Consider the following 20,433-nt stretch of genomic DNA (forward strand, 5'->3'; position numbering starts at 1 on the left):
CACAAACAACAAGATATTTAAGAGACAGATAGCAAACAGTCACAGAGTGGACTGCCACTATCTTAACACAGCCTACATTGATAAATTAGAGGGAGTAACTCTGAAGATTAAATCTTGATCCTCTACTTAAATTAGTTGCTGGTAACTTCTCCCATGTTCTTTTCAGGACTGTTCCAATTATCTGTCATTAAGAGAATGCCTGTCCACAGTTGGGACAAATTTATTGATGAAACTGTATCAGTTCTGTCCACATCTACCATTGTATGTGTCACATGTGTACCTTCCATTTTGTATTATCAAAGTTCTACTTTTAAAGTTCATACTCTCATATGAATTAGGCCCTTGCAGTATTGAGACATCATAACTGAAAATAACATACAGAAATTATGTGCTAAAACTGCTGTGTTTCACAGGGTGGGGAAGGTAATGAGTAAACCTTAAGCAGTGTGGCAATCCACTCTCGTGCATCCTGGCACTGGAGTCAAGGATAAAACCCTATGCCTCTTGTTTCATGGTACAAACAGAAACAAGATGAAATACAAAAAGCTCCACGAGTCTGTCTCCCAAACAACCACCGTTCATTGCTGCCTACAAAGACAGCAATTCCGGTACCAAAGCATGACTCCTGTGTGGAGATGGCTATATATTAATACTGGAAACTGGGGTAAAATCATGTATTTATAATTAATTTTCTACAAGTCTTCTATACGTTCACTCAAGGCAATAAACCTCCTGGGACCATAAGCTTCTGGAAAGTGGCAGTTCAGGTTGTGAAAGATTTCCCCAGCAGTTACAAAATTTCACGGTTAATGCTTATAGGTAGAGATGCTCATAACCTGGACTTAACTCTTCCAGGTTAAAAAATGAAATAAACCCACAGAAATATAAAAGAAATTAAGAATGTAAGTTTAGGGGAACAAATTTGCAAAGGAAAATCACAAAAGAGCAATTACTTCTAAATAATTGCTGCTCACTGAGACACTGCCAGGCAACATGGATTATGGAGTTCATGAGTAGAGTTCTCACCTGAACCAAGACTGGTGTATGGCACTCACAAGCTCAGTTACAAAAAGAAATGTTACCACCAGACAATAAAATTCTGCCATATTGTGGCATCTGTGCAATGCTGAGGTTGCTCCTGCAAGCTGTGGGTCCCAAAGGCTGCATTCTCATAAGTATGTAAATACTGGAAGGACTCGTCATACTTGAGAAAAAATATACTATTATATTATTAATGAGATTCTTGATGGGCAAGTTGTTTTCTAGTTTAAAGACTTATAGTTCGAAGAATTCTATCAAATCCAGTAAGTGTATGTGGCAAAAAATACTGCCCTATTTATACTGATTGACTTTTAAGATCACAAACCAGTGCTAATGAGGGCAATAATAAAAACAAGCCACCTTGTGGAAACAATTTTTCTTCAGCTATATACATTAGTCACATTATTTTTCAGTACATGGCATAATAAAATGTTCCTGCCTACCCACTGATGTCTGGCATTACAGCTAAGGCTGAATGATTTGCCTGTCTTGACACTGGACAGACTGACATTACAGGTTACAATGCATTGCTCTCAATTTGGACCAAAATTTTGATTCTTAACTCAATTTGAGAAGAAATGTTTTCTTTTTCCACTGGTTGCATAAATTTCCTCATCACACTTCTTCCTATTCCCCTTAAAGAAAGCTTGAGAAATGGAACAAAACTGCCATCTCTTTTCAAATAAACAAGAAAGATATACAATTCTCCACTGAAGCATCAATTATGTTATTTCCATTAAGCACGTAGATACTAATAACAATGCGTAGCCATCACTTTGTCCAGCTATCTGTAGTAAACTGTACCACAGCTACCAAAAGCACAAACAACAAGCAATTACATGATTGCTGAAACTAATGGCCATACTAGCTACCTTCCATTCAGTATGAATATGATTGCAATTAAAAAACGATTAGAAAACAATTTTAAAAAACAGAGATAACATAACTAAATCACATGACAGGCAAGCTACAAAGATTAAAAATGGAAACAAAATTTTTTCTCAAAATTGACAGCTGAAGCTTGTGACCAATTGCATTGTGTTCATTGGAAAAGTAAATGGAGCAGAGTGAGAAAAAGTTCAGAAAAAACCCCAAATCTTTGACATCACACTGCTATTATCTATAGATCCAGAGCTACAAATATTTGTGAAAAGCTAACCAATAAGCGTAAAAGTAGAAACAGTATTTGCAAAATTTTGATGAATGTGTCCTTTAGAAATGCAAATTTCACTAAACCAACATTAATTTCCAATGAAAGGAATGTCTTTCCCACTAATATAAAGGCTATTTGTTAGTCATCTAAGGTTGAACATGATTATTCTGAAACATAGCTTAGAACTGTAGGAGAAAAACAAGGTTTTCTAGACATGCTTTTTATGTTCTGATACACACATTTATTCACATAACATTTATGAGGAATTAAATTTGGTCTAAATCAATAAACTATAGTAACAATCACAACTCTTACTCTGAAACTCTGACTAAAAAGCTGAAAGAGGACTCCATGTTGAGGAAGTCAACAAACGTATTAAAGAGAACTGTTTCAAAGCATCGTATTTTAAATGGAAATTTTTTTAAAAAGAGAAAAAAAATTGAAAGCTTATGTCTGTCTTCCTGTGTGTATTTCATAGAGAAATGTGCAACTTCTGAAATTAAAGCAGATTATCTTTTTTATAAATTCATTAATATTACTTTTTTTTTTTGTAGAATGAGATCTTATGCATACATCATATTCACACAATTTCACTAGGTATCATACTTTCAATGGTATCATTTCATGACTTCAGCTCACATCATCAAGGCACTCTTTTTACTATGGAACAGACTGATACTTGATTCAATTTTAGTATCACAGAAGAAATATGAAGGAATACTATAAAGTCCATAGCTCACTTGGAAAAGAAAAAAAAAAAAAATTTTCCATTTTTCTCAAGCAAATGTCAGTATTTTTCATTTTACATACCCCATAAAGTTCTAGGAAGTAAAAAAATTATCTTTTAAGAACTAGATTAAACCTCAACATTAGACAGATTACTGAGTTTCCAGGCACAGTAAGTGGTTGTCCCTCTTTCTTAAGCCATTGTGCTTAACACTGAGACTGTGTTTTGAAGAGAAACTGAGTACCTCGTACCTAGGCCTGTCTTTGCTCATATATGATACTCTAACTAGTACTGAGTTTGTGTAGCTCTTCTGGTTTTCCTCTCCATTTGCCGGAGGACACCTTCTCATGATTCACACTTGGGGTGTTGATCCATCAGCTGAAAAATATCCACCCCAATCCTACTCTGTGCCAGTTAAGTAAAATTCTTAGATTTTAAGTGCAATGAATCAGAGAAAAATGTTTCATAAAATTTAATTGTCTGACTTTTCAAAAGAAAAAAAAGAAAAAAGAAAAATAATATAGCCTTCAACTTAAAGGTAGCTGTGTAATTACATTACTCAGTGGCCAGTACAACACAAACTATCAGACTTCTGAAAAAGCTACTCAGGATAACTACAGCCTCACGGAAAATCTGGGATGAAAGCTTCTGGGCAAGAGCCCTTCTGAAAAATTCTCTGGTTCAAGTACATGAAAAAAAAATTTCTATGATCTTTTGCCACATTTTATTTGAACACTGCTGTTGAGAATTGTATCAAGACTTGCTACAGCCAACTTATACAGAAGATTCCTGACCTGAGTACTTATTTTTCATCTTTTTAACTTTACAGGAACAGTGACTTATTTCCCTTTCAGACAATGTTATAGGGGCAATTGGAAGATGGCACTCTCATTGCCTCAAGTTCATGGTAAAACCAGTAAAAAATATTTTTCATTCATTTTGCTCACTCTTAGCTGTACGTTTTTTTCTGCAGAATAATCCATTTAACATTCTTCTCGCACGTATTACTCTGAAACTAATATAGAGTTGGAATTAAGTTAGTCAAAGTCTTTAAGCCAAACATCTGCTTGGAATTCCATACAGCTCTTTTTTGAAAAGAAATGTCAACTGAATATTTGTCAGCCTCATCTGTGTTACCAGTGGATCTTACCAGTGGAAGATCCATAAGTAATAAATGCTTCTTAATAAGCGAATACTGTCTGAAAATTTAAAAGAAAGTGATGTAATACATAATTCTAGAACCAAGGAGAGGTTAAGATGTTTACTGCCTTTATATGGACAAAGAAAGGGACAATATTTTTGTTTAGTCAGGATGATATATATAATTTTTTAAGGGATTCACCTTAATTAAAAATTGCCAGGTTTTAACTATTTATTTTCAAGCTCCAAGGAAATTAAGTTTTTGTCACTGAAGATAAAGCATTTAGAATAAATATTTGGACAGAATTTTGACTTTTGGGAAGCATGTGATATTAAAAAAGTACACAATAAAACAGTTTGTGTTACAAGCAAGTATTTCAGTTTTAAACCTGTAGCCAATTTTTAAACAACCACAAAATATGTCAGAGCATATATTTAGATATGTATTGAAACCAACTGACCTAAGTATATTATAAAAGTGTAAAGTGTAGAAATGGCAGAGAGAATGCTACCAGACCAGAAACTTTCATTTTGCACTTAGTTGTTTCATTACAAAAATGCAAACACTAAAAGACAGCTTTACCTACAGAATATCCTTCAAAGATTCCGCTGTTCAAGGGAAAAAGCAATATTATCTTCTCAAATGGCATAAAATATATTTTGAAATCAAAGAAAGAGAAGAAAAAGAAATATGGTTTTGAAAGCATCTCTGCTTGTTATTATGCTGAGCAAAACTCAGTAGAACAAGCACAAAGCTCTAAATTTCCTTTCAGAAAGACTACTGCCATTAGGAAAATGTTTATACACAGTATAAACTGTGTATCAGTATAAGATCGCAGTTTAAAAGACAGTTAGATCTTAGTTTGAAATTCTGAGTGTTTCAGGTTGAAGCACAGTTACGAAGCTTAACTATTAAAAATTAATTAAAAAAATCTCTTGGTTGCACAACATATTGTTTGACAGAAAGGATGGAAAGACTATAAACCAGGTGATTATTTGGATACTATAACGCTACTTGCTTTTCCCTGTCCTTTTGCAAGGCAAAAAAATAGTTTCATTTTTGAATAGATTTTTCAGATTAATCTGATTTATTTTGATGGAACAATAGAAGCTGTAATAGTTGATGTTTACAGAAAAGGATAAAAGGTTTCATTGTACAAAGGAACCCCATAACAACCAGGCATAATAATGTTTAAAAAAGGGTGCTTCCATCATCTTCAGGCAATAAAAAGCAGCCAAAGTAGTACCTTTAACATTTCTGTGCACTTCTTACACAGTGTAATCCATTTACAGAGAAGAAGGCTGTGGAGAAAGATCTACAAAAGAATACAGATGTTCTAAATCTGCAGTTAACTGTAGCATCAATTCAAGGTCAAGATTAGTGTCTCAACCTTACTGTGACTACTCTTGATGGATTACAAATTATTTTTCTGGAAATATGCAGTCTGAATGACTTTGACAAGTAGACTCCATTGCAGACTGCTCTACAAAGATATTTAGCTTGAATAACTGTATTTCATGACTTTAGTTCCTTAATTTTTGTATGTCAATAAAAATAATGCAGAGAGAGAACAATGTAAACCTTACCTGCAACAAATAACAGCTTTACATGACAAAGCCAAATCCAGGAAATACTGTCTCACTCCAAATGTCAAAGCATACTTCAGAGATTTACCATCAATGATGAGAGCAAAATCATTTTCCTTCCTTAAAGCATCACCAAGAGTACTGCAATGATGGCTAAGTGTCTCTCTTGTTCCCTGTTGCACAAAAGAAATTGTGTCCATTAATTTTAATTCCTACTATTCTTAAATCTGATTTTTTTGGAGGTGTATAATCAGAAACACCGGTATTTTGGTTTTTGAGGAAATTGCCTTTTGATTGATTGTGCTATCAAATAGTATAAAACAAAAAGAATATTTGCAACAGCTGTACTATTGGAAACCACAGTAGAAACGGTGTGTATGACTGCTCTTGCACTCTGCAGAAAAAAAAAAGAAGCGCATAAGCTATGGCGGAACTTTTAATGCTCTTTAAATGGAAACAATCTTTGCCATAAATATTTGCCAAAAAGCATTATTAAATAATTTTTCTATATATCCATGCAAGAGACCATTCACATATATACAGATACCAGAAGAAACAACTTCTATTCACTATTATATAAAATGGTCCTAAATGTTTAGCAAAAAGGAAGCACAGACAATTCATAGTACCTGCATTATAACTGATAATTCTATCACATTAAATGTATATTTTAACATAATTTAACAATTATAACATCAAGTATATGTTGTATAAAGGAATGTATTTTGTATTTTTCATTTGCTAATGACAGTTCGAATCACACCTGCACAAGTCACTGTTTTGTGGTCCACTACTAACTTCAGATTACATTCAGTAGTTAATACATTCAGTTGTGTTTATGCAGCACTCTGCTTTGGGAAGGTCACTGACATCTAGTTAGCTACAGTACAGCTGTACCATGGAGTGTTAGGAAGGAGGAAAAAATATTGCTTGTTGCATTTCTTCTTTAAAGGCCTTCACAGAGCTACAACATACTCTTTTTCCTATTTTTTCCTGCCTCACAGCCCAGAAGTAAGAAGGAGAGGAGAAAGAAAGAGGAAAAAAAACCTCTTCTGCTTATAAAATACTCAATTTGGAAGCCAGTAACATCCTATGACAACAAGGTTGCTATTTTTTCTACAAGTTTACCAACCAAATAATTGTGCTACTTCAGGGATGTCAGTTATACATAAACAAAATTTGGTGTAAGCACCTAAAAATAAAACACTGAACTAATTAAATATCTCAAAACCCTCTGAAATGAAATTAAAGATAGTGCTTTGCCTTTTCAGCCCAACGTACTCCTCCCAGTTCCACGCACTGTTGTCCATGGTTTTTTGACTACTTTGCTTCTTCTGGTCTTCTAAAAATTCACTGGTTTATCTAGAAGGAGATTAGGCTGTTGGGGAATTCTGAACTTCAGGTGTCCTGACTCTCCCTCAGTAGGAATTGTGATGGAAATGAATTACATGTTACAAAGACTTTAAAATGACAATAACTTCCATTAACTATTTTCCAGAGCATTAAGAAATCTTGTAATGTAAAGAAAGTATTGATTTTTTTCTCATCTCAGTGGACTATTTAGTTTCTAAATTTAAGCAATGAAATTTAAGCAATACATGAAAATTCATATTCCTCCTGCCTATTGTTTCTTTTGTATAATGAAATCCCCATAATCCCGGAGCAAATGGTCAGTGATATGCTGTGGCACTTTGACATGCAAGTCTATAGACCCCAAGGGGATCCGCCCAAGCATACTGAGGGAGCTGGCCAAAAAGCTTGCCAAGCCATTCTCCATCATTTATCATCAGTCCTGGTTAACCAGGGAGATCCCTGGTGACCAGAGGTTGGGTAGTGTGACACACATTCACAAGAAGTGTCAGAAGGAGGGTCTTGGGAACTACAGGCCTGCCAGCCTGATCTCAGTGCCAGGGAAGGTCATTGAACAGACTGAGTGCCATCACACAGTATGTGCAGGTCAACAAGGTGGTCAGGCCCAGCCAGCACAGGTTTAGGAAAGGCAGGTCCTGCTTCATCAACTTGATCTCCTTCTATGACAAGGTGACCTGCTTTGTGGATAAGGGAAGAGCTGTGGGTGTTGTCTACTTAGACTTTAGTAAAGCCTTTGATGCTGTCTCCCACAGCATTCTCCTGGAGAAACTGTCTGTTCATAGCTTGAACGGTTGCACTCTTCACTGGGTTAAAAACTGTCTGGATGGCTGGGCCCAGAGAGTGGTGGTGAATGGAACTGGGAGTCAGTCACGAGTGGTGTTCCCCAGGGCTCAGTACTGGGGCCAGTTCTGTTTCGTATCTTTACTGATGATCTGGACAAGGGGGTTGAGGACACTCTCAGTCAGTTTGTAGATGACACCAGGATGGGTGAGAATGCTGATCTGATGGAAGGCAGAAAGGCTCTGCAGAGGGATCTGGACAGGCTGGATCAATGGGCTGAGGCCAACTGGACGAGGTACAATAAAGCCAGGTGCTGGGGTCCCGTGCTTGGGTCACAACAACCCCATGCAACACTACAGGCTGGGGGAAGACTGGCTAGAAAGCTGTCTGACAGAAAAGGACCTGGGGGTCCTGGTCGACAGCAGCTGAACATGAGCCAGCAGTGTGCCCCAGTGGTCAAGAAGGCCAATGGTATCCTGGACTGTATCAGTCATAGTGTGGCCAGCAGGATCAGGGCAGTGATCGTACTCAGCAGACCTGTACTCAGCACTGGTGAGGCTGCACCTTGAATTCTGTGTTCAGTTTTGGGCTCCTCACTACAGGAAAGACATTGAGGTGCTGGAAAGAGTTCAGAGAAGGGCAATGAAGCCGGTGAAGGATCCGGAGTACAAGAGTGGGGTTGTTTAGCCTGGAGAAGGGAGGCTTGGGGGCCTTATCACTCTCTACAACTGCCTTAAAGGAGGTTGTAGTGAGCTGGGGGTTGATCTCTTGATCTCTTCTCCCAGGGAAAAAGTGACAGGAAATGGTCTTAAGTTGCACCAGGGGAAGTTTAGACTGGATATTAGGAAAAATTTCTTCACTGAAAGGGTGGTCAGGCATTGGAATAGGCTGCCCAGCAAAGTAGTAGAGTCAATATCTCTGGAAGTATTCAGAAGACTTGCGCAGATGCGGCACTTAGAGACATTGTTTAGCAGTGAACTCCTCTGTTTAAACTGACCATAACTTTTTATCACAAGCAGACATGCCATCAGCTCCAAGCATGATACACATTAAAACAAAAAAACCCTACCTCAACCCCAAGACAAAACAAAACTCTTACCCCAACTGTAAAACTGTTGTATTTAAAATTCCTTTGTGGGATTACTCCCTATGCTGAAATGTCCCTTTTTCACTTGACACCATTTCCATAAAGTATTTATCAATGAAATTGAGTGGTAATCGAACTGTTTTCTAGTTACAGTTTAAGTTCATGATTAAAAGAATAAAGCTATATTATAACTTCTGTCTATGATTAACAGTACTATACTGAAATTTAGCAGTCCATTACATTACTATAAAGGCAAATAAAATCCAGTGCTCTTTTATATAAGAACTTACTAACAAAAAAACACATTTTCTTTGTGAAGCTAAGCAGATGTTCATGGAAGTAGAGCCTCAAAACAAATAATGATGCAAAAGCTGAGATATCTAAATGCTTTACATTCTATACCAGCCAATGTCTACTGGGGAGCAGAGAGGTGGGTGGGTCTGGGATATTTTTAATTTCATAAATAGAGGTGTTGGTTCATATAAAAGAGGATCTTTTATTTCAGCATATTCTTTGTAAATTCAGTTCACAGAGCTGGGATACAGTCTGGACAAATATATTTTTTTACTCTAATCTCCTCTGTCTTGCATGCTAAGGTCATAACAATGACCAAATTGAGGAGGTATTTGTTGGTTAAATCTGTTTTTACATGTCTTAGGGACAGGGGACTCTGCCTGTCCATAAAGGGATTAGAACTGAGGTAGTTACTTTTTAGGAGAAGCCACTGATATGCAAGAGACATGTACTATTGTTTTAACAGCAATGACAAGAAGCATCCACTTACTGCCAATGTTCTCAGTATAGTGTTTCACTGTTTTTCAGAAGAGTACGCAAACCAAGAAAAGTCAACCTTCCTAACTCCTATGAAACTATCAACATTTTCATATAGCAAAGAGGCTATACTTTATAGAGCCAAGGAGAAGAGGACTGTCACAGAGTAAGTCTTCTCCCAGATCCTAAATATACAGGTCCCACTACACTGAGATTATTTTCTTCAAGGTTTCATGGCTGCTCAGTTCCTCCTATGCTGAAGGAACCGGGTTGTCCAGCAGTCCTCATGGGTGCACAGAGTCCCAGTACAAGAGGTGGACCTATGCTGCTCAAAAGCTGAAGTTTCGTTCTATGCAAATTCCTTAACAGACAACATTCCAACTAAGTATTACAGCCTCTTGCCAACTGTTGCTGATATGCATAAAGAAAAGAGGAATTGCATCCACCCTTGCAGCTGCACTGACTCAACGTTCTGCAATCAAAGCAGTTCATCCCTCTCTCCATTTCCTGAGACCCAATCCACTTCTCCATCAGAACTTCTAAGGTAATTTTTGACTCAACCAGTCACACTAGAAATAGAGACTGACATGTGATTCCAACCACAGCAACAAGCAAAGGATAGGACACAAGACATACATGAATCTAACAGTGAAATGCACACCATCAAATGAGGCAGAAAACTTTATAAATAGAGCTTCTTGTTAAAATATTTGCATAGAGTTAGTTTATTATTATTTTTTGAACTGCTCCTCAAACTACATTTGCTTGCTGCTGAAAAAAAAAAGATATATGTTATCGCCAAGAACAGATTTGAAAGTGACCAGTTTGTATATACAAATTCAGCTGCCATAAGATATTTTCACCCCCATATGATCTGAATGTACTTTGGGCATGTAGGGAAAGGATCTCTCAATGTCTATACAATCTAGATACTTCAGTCTGAATTAGGGAGTACAGTGCAGCTATCATATCAACTACTGTCTTTTATTCTTAAACTATATTCATATAAATTTATTTTAAAAATATATTTTTTAATAGATACTTATTGAACTTTTGAATCATCACACTAGAAGTGGTTAATGTGTAATGCCTGTTTAATGAATTTTAACTGGACTCCTTTTAGTAGTTAAATGAAAGTACCTCACTTTATCTCATTACATATGAAGAAGTATACAAAGTAGTTAATCTTTTGCACTTCAAATCTATGAAGCATTACAGCAGTTCTGAAATGCAGTAATATGTGTAAATAACTTAATACAGGACAGAAAGTCTCAAGTGTATTGGCTAATTTTTACTCAGAGATTTGTTGGGTAGTGAAAAAAAAAGCAAAGGTAAGGACCTTATCAAAAACCTTCCCTGTTTTTTCAACAAACAATGATTGCAATCTTTCAAAAGCTATCCAATGAACTAAACTAAGAAAAGAAAACTTGAGCCTCTACATTAATATCACAGGCTACTTGTGTCAAAAGTTGCTTACTGTATCAACAGACATTAATCAACAGCTTCTGTCTGTCCTGTGTTTGGGATTTAATTTTAAATGTTATCAGTAAAAATATGTTCCTTAAGACAATCTGTATTTGAAATATAGGCATCATGATTAAATTCATACTAACTAATGTTGGAAATATATTATTCTAAACGGGAATAAAAAATTTAAAGAAATACTTATTTAAAAAAATAATAAGCATTTTAATTCATGTTGTAGCCTACTCTTACATGCTACCATGGCATTCTTCAGTTAAGGCACTGTCGCTGATTCTCAAATTTTCTTTTCATTTTCTCTCCTTAAGTCTTATCTTGAGCAACCTCACCACAATATAAAGTAACAAACCTCATTTTAGGATTTCCTCCTGAAGCCTTCTGGACAAGTGAGTTTTCTCAATGAGGAAATTCTTCCACTTCTAAGTTCATTTAAGTCTCCCTTACAGGGTGGTGAAAGGATTTAAGTTCTTTTCCCTCATGGGATTTTTCAACTAATATTGTGTTCCAACTTTATCTAAATAATATATTCTCTACAAAACACTGTACTGAAGTGCACAAGTGGAAGTTGGCAGTTTTAACCCTTGTACTTCAACATCTGAGTACAATTTCAGCTGTTTAATCACACAGTAACAATTTTTGCCAGATACCAAGTACTCTGTAAGAAACAGCATTAGAAAGGAACTTAGAATAGTTTTTTGGGTATTGGTGGGTGCTAGTAAAAGCATGTGCCTGCATGGATGAAATCTATTACCTGGAATTTGTCTGCCCATTGTTCTAAGGTTCATTTGTGCAGTAGCTACACTGTTTCCAGTTATTCAGTAACATTTTGTCACAAAGACCATACAGTCTTCCAAGCATGAAGATTATAAAAAAGAAAAAAAAAAGCAACCTCCCAAAACAAACATAAACAACCCCCAAACTATGGTTTTGGCAGAATTTTCTATGTTTCTCCAGAGAAACAGATGTTCCAAGTTATTTTTTAGGCAACCTCCATCATGATGTCTGGATATTTTACACAGTAAAATATTGTTTCATTAACTGAAAACTTTGCAGATTTTACTTACATCAAGAGAGCCTTCATTTATAACAATTAGTCCCATGTTCTTTCTCAAAAGTTTACAGGAGTGACCTGTTAAAAAAGATTTGGTGTTCAAAAATCTGTTCCACAAAATCCATTATAATATAATAAGGCATTTTTCCTCTAAGAACTACACACAAAATTAAACATAAGATTTCCCCAGCTGAAATCAATGGTAAAAAAAATCATGCACATACATAAAGTTCTTTAAGATTTGAAATAACAGAAATAAGAAGGATCCATATGACTAAAGTAAGGCTTTATTTTAGGCATGTATCTAGTCTACTGCAAAAGTGCTAATTTAGTCACATGCAAATAATATTAAATCTTAAAAGCAACATCTGTGTATCCCTATTTAAAAATACAGATTTATCATTGTTGAAATTAGTCTTTTTTCCCCCCTCCTTCAAAATAAAAAGAAAGAATAAAAGGAAACCTTTGATTAATGCTAAAACTTATAGTACTTTATTGTACCATCTATGTAGTTTTGCTTTAGTTAAGATTATGGTTGCTACTAGCTTTCTTGGAAAGAAGAAAAATAGAGAAGGGAAACTAAGAATACTTATGTTTTCTTAATATTACCCCCTCTCACTGTCAAAAGCCAAACAGTGTATTTTTAATTCAATTCATAAGCTATAAAAAGTACAAAGGCCTATTGTTTTGCCTCCTCTCTTTTTTGGCTCTTACTATTTTAACAGAGGCAGAATCCACCATTCCCCACTTTCCCCCTACCAGTGACTGAAAAATAAATATACTTTCAAATTATGGAATGACATATAATATTATTTTTAAAAGATAACTTTCCATTCTTAAAGAAATTTTACTCCATCAACTTCTATTATTTCTAAACCTGTAACAAAGCCATCAAAAAAATGCAAATATAATACCGATGTTAATGGCAGTCTCTTGTTTGTCCCCTGTAAGTATCCAAATTTTTATGTCTGCTTTCATGAGCGTCTCTATGGTTTCAGGCACTTTGTCTTGAAGTTTATCTTCAATTGCTGTTGCTCCAAGAAGCTGAAGATTCTGTGAACATAAAATATTTCGTACATGCAGGTTTTTTTGGTTTAAATTCAGTTTTAATCATCCATTTATTTTATTTAACTTCTCATATTTATGACAAGATTAATGGTCTCTAAACTCATTAATCAGATTTGCTATCAACAATTAAAGAACTTCCAGTTCATTCCTATGAGCTTTAACTTTGACATCTACGTGGCTTGACAAACTGCACAGCATGACCCTCAAACCAATTATTCACAAGCTCAGTAGCCTGTTCAGCAACAGCTATCTTTTCCTGAGGAGCACCTCTCTGATTTCTCTCTTATTATGACTTCAGTTTTTTTAAAAAAAACACACCACCTGTCAATTCATCTAATCTTACAATTATAGTCCTGATTATGTTTGGTTTTAACCTCTTATGCAGCAAGTTTATACAGTTTTTGTGAATACAGCCATTTTTAAATTTCACATTTCTATACCTTTAAAACTAGCTAAATGCAAATGACACCACTATAATCCTAATAGCACGCAATCCTGGCTGCAGCATTGCCTACATACTACATACTGAGAAAGTACTTGTGCAGCTAATACAAGGATTTATAATGGTAGCAGGGTTGTTATGGTATCAAAACGCTATGTAGTTTTAAGACTGTCTTGTCATGTCTAGATAAACTGCTCATCTATGTAAACTGAAGTCCCACAAGTGACTGAAGCTATATACCCTCATTCTTTTTTCATTAATTAAACACTGTAGGTTCTTGAAGCTCTGAATTTTAAGTAGTTTCATTGATGTAATCTCTCTTATACTTTCCAAGGAAAAGAACAAAAATACCCCCCGTCAAATGTAAGTATCAAAACTATTGCTCTCATGCATGTCTTTTTCTTATAAATTTAAGAGTCATGGGACTCTTTTCTGTTGAGGCAGTGAAGTCTTAACTACATGCTTGGCTACTCCAGCAGCAACGTTGCCAGAAACTCAAGTGGAACTCAAGGCTCTGCTCTTGTGATGCTGTATCTGGGTATCACCTCTCTTTGTGGGCCTTCAGTACAAGACAGGTTGATAAAGTGGAGCAAGTCCAACAGAGGGACACAAAAATAGTTTAGGGCCCCCAGCATACTATATTAAGAGTGCCTGAAGAAGTAAGATGAGTTTAACATGGGAAAAAAATACAGCTAAGGGAGGCTGTATATGGCTGCCTTCTGCTAACTGAAGAGGGCTTGCAGAGCAATCACCTTCCTACAAGATGTATGAGGCATGGTGAAAGAGCAAGAGGCAAGAGTCACATCCTGTATCAGTAAAAATTTTAACTCAGAAAAAGGGAAAAAAACTAGCTGAGCATCAAAAAAGTTACCTGCTGCAGCTGGGATACTCAAACTTCATCAAAATGTTGGGCAAGCAAAACTAGCCCTGCTTTGAGCAGGGATTTGTGCCTAAATGACCTCCAGAAGTCCCTTCTGATCTTGACTACTCCATGGTTCCAAGATCATAATATAATTAAGCAAATGTTGTTTGTCTGTTATTACACTTTTTTACATAATAGAGCAACTCTGAAAAAAAGCTTACCAGTAGTTCAACTCAAAATCTACATTTGCTAGCAATATAGCTACCTGCAGCAAAAACTTTGTCAAATTAACATCTCGTTCATTTTAATTAGCTAAACTTCAAGGACTACACAATACAACTGTCAGTATGTTGCTGGATATTTTTTTCTCACTAAGCATTATTCCTCAATAATGATTCACTTTTCACGGTACAGAAAGTAAGGATAATAATTAAAAACCCACTCTTCTGCTCATCCCTCTGCCCACCCTCCATCTTCCCCCCCCAAACAAATCAAACCCCAGAAAGCTACCCAAGCTACACATACTTTTTCAATTAGTTCATAGCTCTCCTCAAGTTTGAGTGCTCTGTTTTGTATAGCTGTAGAAGCACGGTGATAAACATCTAGCCACTCTTGATAATCACTTTCTGAAATCTCAGCCACAGCAAAACAGAGAGTTCTTAAGCCTAAAGAGAAAGCAGATAATAAGTATGATTCAGTATCTGTTAGTCCCTTCCCTGATATGCCTGCAATGTAACTACTAAAAGCTGAATTTACTTTGTATTTTATGTATGCTTGTGCCTGATTTTCAACTTACTGCTGCACATCTTGAAGAACTTTTAAAATATATATAAAGAAAAAATGTGCTATAAATAGAAATTTATTCAACAGAGTAACAGTTGAAAAGTAGTTGAATGTAATACAGGTAGATGTACTTCAGGAGAAAAAAAATCTATAAAGTTTTACGTAAGATTAGATCTAGTTTAAACTGTAAACAAAACACAAAGGAATTCCAACACTTGATGAACAGGTGTGTACGTAAGATTTTTAGGAATATTAAAACCATAAGAGTGAATTACATTTCTGAGCAAAAGTTTTATAAACTGAAATGTTGCTACTCTGGAAAGCAGTGATGTTAAAATATACAGCATAATGTAACAACTACACTCTTCACCTCTCCTCAGTATCCTTAGGAAATTCTCAGTTGAAGTTTGACACTTATCATCTAGAAGCCAACTTTGAATCCTGTAATTTAATTTTCCCATCTTACAGATTTGTTCAGTTTTCCAAATTCTTAAAATAAAATCTTTGTGTACAGGCACCATTTGGAGATTTTACTTTACAATCTTTGAACTGATTATTACTAAAAGATTTTTTCCTTCAGCAGAAATCTGAATTAAGCACTACAGGGAGAATTTGCAACTCCATGATTTTAAGAAATACCTATTTTTTTGACAACTTTCTTTTACATTCAGTTGAAGTAGCTAGGTGTGAATGCTCTAACAGTTTATTTTCACATATTGTCAGATTTCTAGAGCATGAAGTTGGCATAATGTTTTATATACTGAAAAGAGCATTGCTCTAGGCAAATGATGTCTTATGAAGCCATAGTTTGCAGGCCAGTAGATTTAGAAGGGGGACAGGCAGGACTAATGTCTAGGAGACAAACAACACCACAATCAGGCTAAATGCAATCTTTATTTGTTCAGGTTTCTACTGTGTACAGCTCAGCACCAGTGGCAATTTTGAAATGATCAAGAGGTTGGGCATGATGTGCCTTAGATATAAGAATAACTTAGTATCTTCAGGATGAAAATCATGTGTAATCCTAGTACCTTGACAACTAAACAGCACGAGAAAGACAATGTCTCACCATCCAGACTTAAGAGAGTAAACTTAAGGCTGACAGCTCAAATGACTGTTTTTACTCTGTGTAATAAGGATATGCTAACAAGGGCCAAAGCAATGAATATAGGTGAAGGGGAGGAAAGGAATCAATGTCTGACTAACAGGGATACTATTTCCACAATTCTTTCTGCATATTTTCTGCAGATGACAAAATGAAGAAAAGAAATCCAAGTGCATGGAATGTCAGCAAACAATTTCTTCAAGACATTTCCTTTCTCTTTTTAAATCAGAGCCTGATTAATTTTTCTATTTTTAAAAAGATTATTTTAATTTTGATTTAAAAGAATCTTCCAAAAGAAAAATAAAAAAAAATATCATTAAGTCTGCTTCTTAACAAACTGGAACAACAGGAAAATTACACACTTTTTCTATTTATCCAAGCAGACATTAACACTCAAGCTTAATAAATGCTTACTTATAAATGCCAGCCATGCTAACCACTTCATTTTTGAACAACACACCAAGAGCATGCAGCAAATGCCAAGGACATACTGTACTGCCACATGAAAGGATACTCATAAGAAACTTCGCAACATCACTGGCTGCAATTTAAATCTGATGCAAAAATAAATACCAATTTTTTAACTGATTCCAGAGACAGGTACTTTTTTTTTTAAAGATTGAATTTTATGCTTTTGAAAGGTTAGCAATTCGCTAACCGCAGTGTGTATCTGAGGCTTTGGGTTGTACCATCAGTCAAATTCGTTTGAGTTTAGTTCTGCTTTCAACTTTATTGTATAATATATTATAACTTTACTACTTTAGGGCTATTTAAGACTAACCAATGTTTCCTGCAGAGATCTTCATATGAAAAACTAACAAAAGAAATGGATCTGTGACTTGCTTCTGCTGTCACTGATAGAACCAAGAGACTGAAGCTGCTGACTGCACTAATCAAAACTCTAAGTTCCACTATAAAGCAAAAGAAAAAACTATCGAGGTCATATGTATGACAGAAAAATGATCACAGAATCAGTTGGGTTGGAAGGGACCTCTGAGATCATCAAGTCCAACCCTTGATCCACTACCGCTACAGTTGCTAGACCATGGTACTAAGTGCCACATCCAGTCTCATCTTAAAAATGATCTTTGATGATATAAGAATATTTGGCCAGACATCATTTAACAAATGTAAGGACTGTATTTTAGAAGGAAAGTATTTTAATAAAGTTTGCTTTCCAGTGTAAGCTTATTTCTTAAGACACATTAAGGATAATTTTAATGTTCTCGTAAAAGTGTATTAAACAAATGAAGAGGTAAAACCACTGGAATTCAGATTTCCATAACTATTATAATTCTGCTTGCAGCTACTCTCTACCAACTCATTGATAAATTAAAATACTATCATACTGCACAGTACAACACTATAATCCTTTACACTAAGATACCTGGAAGGGGGATGGCATGGATGATCTAGGAACTGTGCTAGAACAATTTGCATGAATGCAGAAACCTTTCTACAGTCTGCTTTTCTGCTCACATCTGTACTGCGGAATCCACTGTAATTAACTAATTGGCTGTCTGTATCAATCATCTTAATTGCACAGTATTTTAAATTTTACTTACTATTCCTACTTCACGAACCCTCACAGAGGGGTTCCCCACCTCCGGCAACTGTTTTGTAGAAGTGGTTATTAAAACAGCAGAGATACCAAAACACACCATTACGGAATGCTGGCAATTCCCTTATTGAGACTGGTGACAGAAACAAAGCAGTATAAAGCTATCTTAAAAGGTACACTACTCATTTCCAAGCATCTTCACTTTAGCTACTTCTTCCTGTGTGCCATCACTACAGCATTCACTGTGTGTGGGACATGAAAGCAACCATGGGAAATAGAATCTACACAGAAACAATGCACAATGCATTTGCTCTCTGGAAAAATATATCTTGGTTAAAAGACTCCACTAGTGTACTCAGTGGGTGTGTTGGGTTGTTTTCTGGGTTTTTTTTAAGCATGAAGTTATTATTGAAACTTTTCAGGAAGAAGACCATTTTTAAGGAGGCATTACTAAAACATAATTTTCAAACTTAACATGAGTGAAACACTAGAGGAATGTAAAATTGAAAAACTAAGAAGTTGAGCAGTAACTAAATTTCATATTTATTTTTATATTACATAATCTAACCCACCTTCTGTAGCAAACTGCTCTAGATGTTTTAAGGTGATTTCTTTGTATTTTGAAGTTTCAGCGAGACGGTCATAAATTACTGTATCCTACAAAACAAAAATTAACACAGAACAATCATTAGATTGTTTATAAAAGCCCACAGAAAAAATGTTGGCTTTTTTTGCGTAGACAATACAAATCATGTAAGAAAACGGCAGAAAAATATACGGCACTGTATTATTTAAGCATTAAAAATTAACAGATGTAATTTTGTTTCAGAAGTTCAAAAAGGACATTTCAATCCTCAGGTTTTCTAAATTTACAAATTCTGCTACAATGCAGTTTTTCTTTTCCACAGTTTTTGCTGTTATTTCCCATGATTTTGAAAAGTGCCAAAATGTTATCTTCTTCTTTTGATATTAAGCCCACAAAGTAAAATTAGTGCTTCATAAATGCCACTCTCAGTTTTTAGTAGCCAGTTTGATATACAGAATATTAACAGTTTCTTCTCTTCACGTAAGATGATACAGAATGGATGTTTTTATTCAATCAGCTTCCTTCTCTTAAACCATGCAGGAACTGGATTTCATCTCCCTCCCCCTCAAACTTGACTTAAAATACAGAATGATAACAAATGAGCAACTCTCCCATTCCCATATACATTATGATTAGGATACCTTTCCATAGGTCCTGCTTTTGGAAAAATTTACTTCTGGCACAATGTCAATGGTAGGTTAAAATTCCCATCTAGTCAGCTATGCTAGATTACTATTTCTACCTAGTAATTCATGCTCAGCTACTCCAGCAAGTAACTAATACATTCATTTACACATTCATCCATTTTCTTGGAAGGAAGCAATTAATAGGAAGTATAAAGGTATTAGTCCAGTACAAAGAACAGGATGAACAGGTCTGTTGTACTGACTTCATAGGCAGTTAGTAAAAAAAGACATTAACTAGCTCATCACATTAAACAGCTACACAGCAAAATGATATAAATTGAAAGAGGCATCAACATTCTTCCCCTGCATTTTCAATGTTTTGACTGCAATTATAACAATGTTTTCCCTTTGTATTTGTATTGATAGCACATATTCTTTGTTACAGTGAAAACAGATTAAAACTCACAGCTCCTTTGCAGTAGAGTCTTAACTTTCCTGATGGTGTGCGGACTATCACTGACATTCTCTTCCTAGAGCTGAAAGAGAAATAAATGCTCTATATAAGGTGATTTTTAAATATAAACATTTACCAATATTTTACCTAATAATATCAACATATTAGACAAAGGATAAGAAGTCAGGCCTATCTATTCTTAATTATGTTCTCAAGTGTCTAATAATTAAAGTGAATGCTACTTTTTGGGGCAATATTTCTGTAGGTCTTTTTTCCATAAGAATAAATTTGAGAATTTTTACCTTTGTCTGACTACTGTTTACTGATGTCAAAAAAGCATCTTACAGCACTTGTGACCAATATCACAAAGAGGTAGTGCATCATGGACTGTTTCCATTTTTACCTCCTTCCCACAACTGTACTGTGCTGCAATCCTATTACTGTAATCCCAGAGTTTCATTTATCATGCAAAGTTTTCAGTATGCTAAGAACTGGAAAGGGACTTGACTAATTTTAACTACTCTTTGGCTTTCAGTTGTTAGATTCAAGTATTTTTTTTTTGTCCTTATAACTGAGGTAGAAGTTGAAGGAAAGCATGGAGAAGACTGTCCATGTCTGCCTTCTGTCTTCCTCTTGAGGTTCACCAACAAGCATTCCTTAGATTCAAGATCATTTCCTGTCAAAATATGTATTTCTTTTTAACTTCAACTTTATAAATAAATCTACAGAAACTATTCAGGGAACAAAACGTTTCTC

General features: G+C 35.4%; 1 protein-coding gene across 4 annotated transcripts in view; it reads right to left on the reverse strand.

The window, feature by feature from the left end:
* Positions 1–20,433, reverse strand: part of ATP8A1 (ATPase phospholipid transporting 8A1) — a 116,258-nt gene that overhangs the window by 41,352 nt on the left and 54,473 nt on the right. For all 4 annotated transcript variants that reach the window (XM_027642666.1, XM_027642668.1, XM_027642667.1 and 1 more), the window contains 6 exons: positions 19,690–19,759; positions 18,584–18,668; positions 15,088–15,227; positions 13,105–13,243; positions 12,204–12,268; positions 5,649–5,821 (listed from right to left, as the gene is read on the reverse strand). In XM_027642666.1, the coding sequence (XP_027498467.1) occupies positions 5,649–5,821; positions 12,204–12,268; positions 13,105–13,243; positions 15,088–15,227; positions 18,584–18,668; positions 19,690–19,759 (672 nt within the window). The remainder of the gene's footprint in view (positions 1–5,648; positions 5,822–12,203; positions 12,269–13,104; positions 13,244–15,087; positions 15,228–18,583; positions 18,669–19,689; positions 19,760–20,433) is intronic.

The sequence above is a fragment of the Corapipo altera genome, unplaced genomic scaffold (genome assembly GCF_003945725.1).
Source record: "Corapipo altera isolate COAL_440 unplaced genomic scaffold, ASM394572v1 22, whole genome shotgun sequence".
Taxonomy (NCBI): Eukaryota; Metazoa; Chordata; class Aves; order Passeriformes; family Pipridae; genus Corapipo; species Corapipo altera.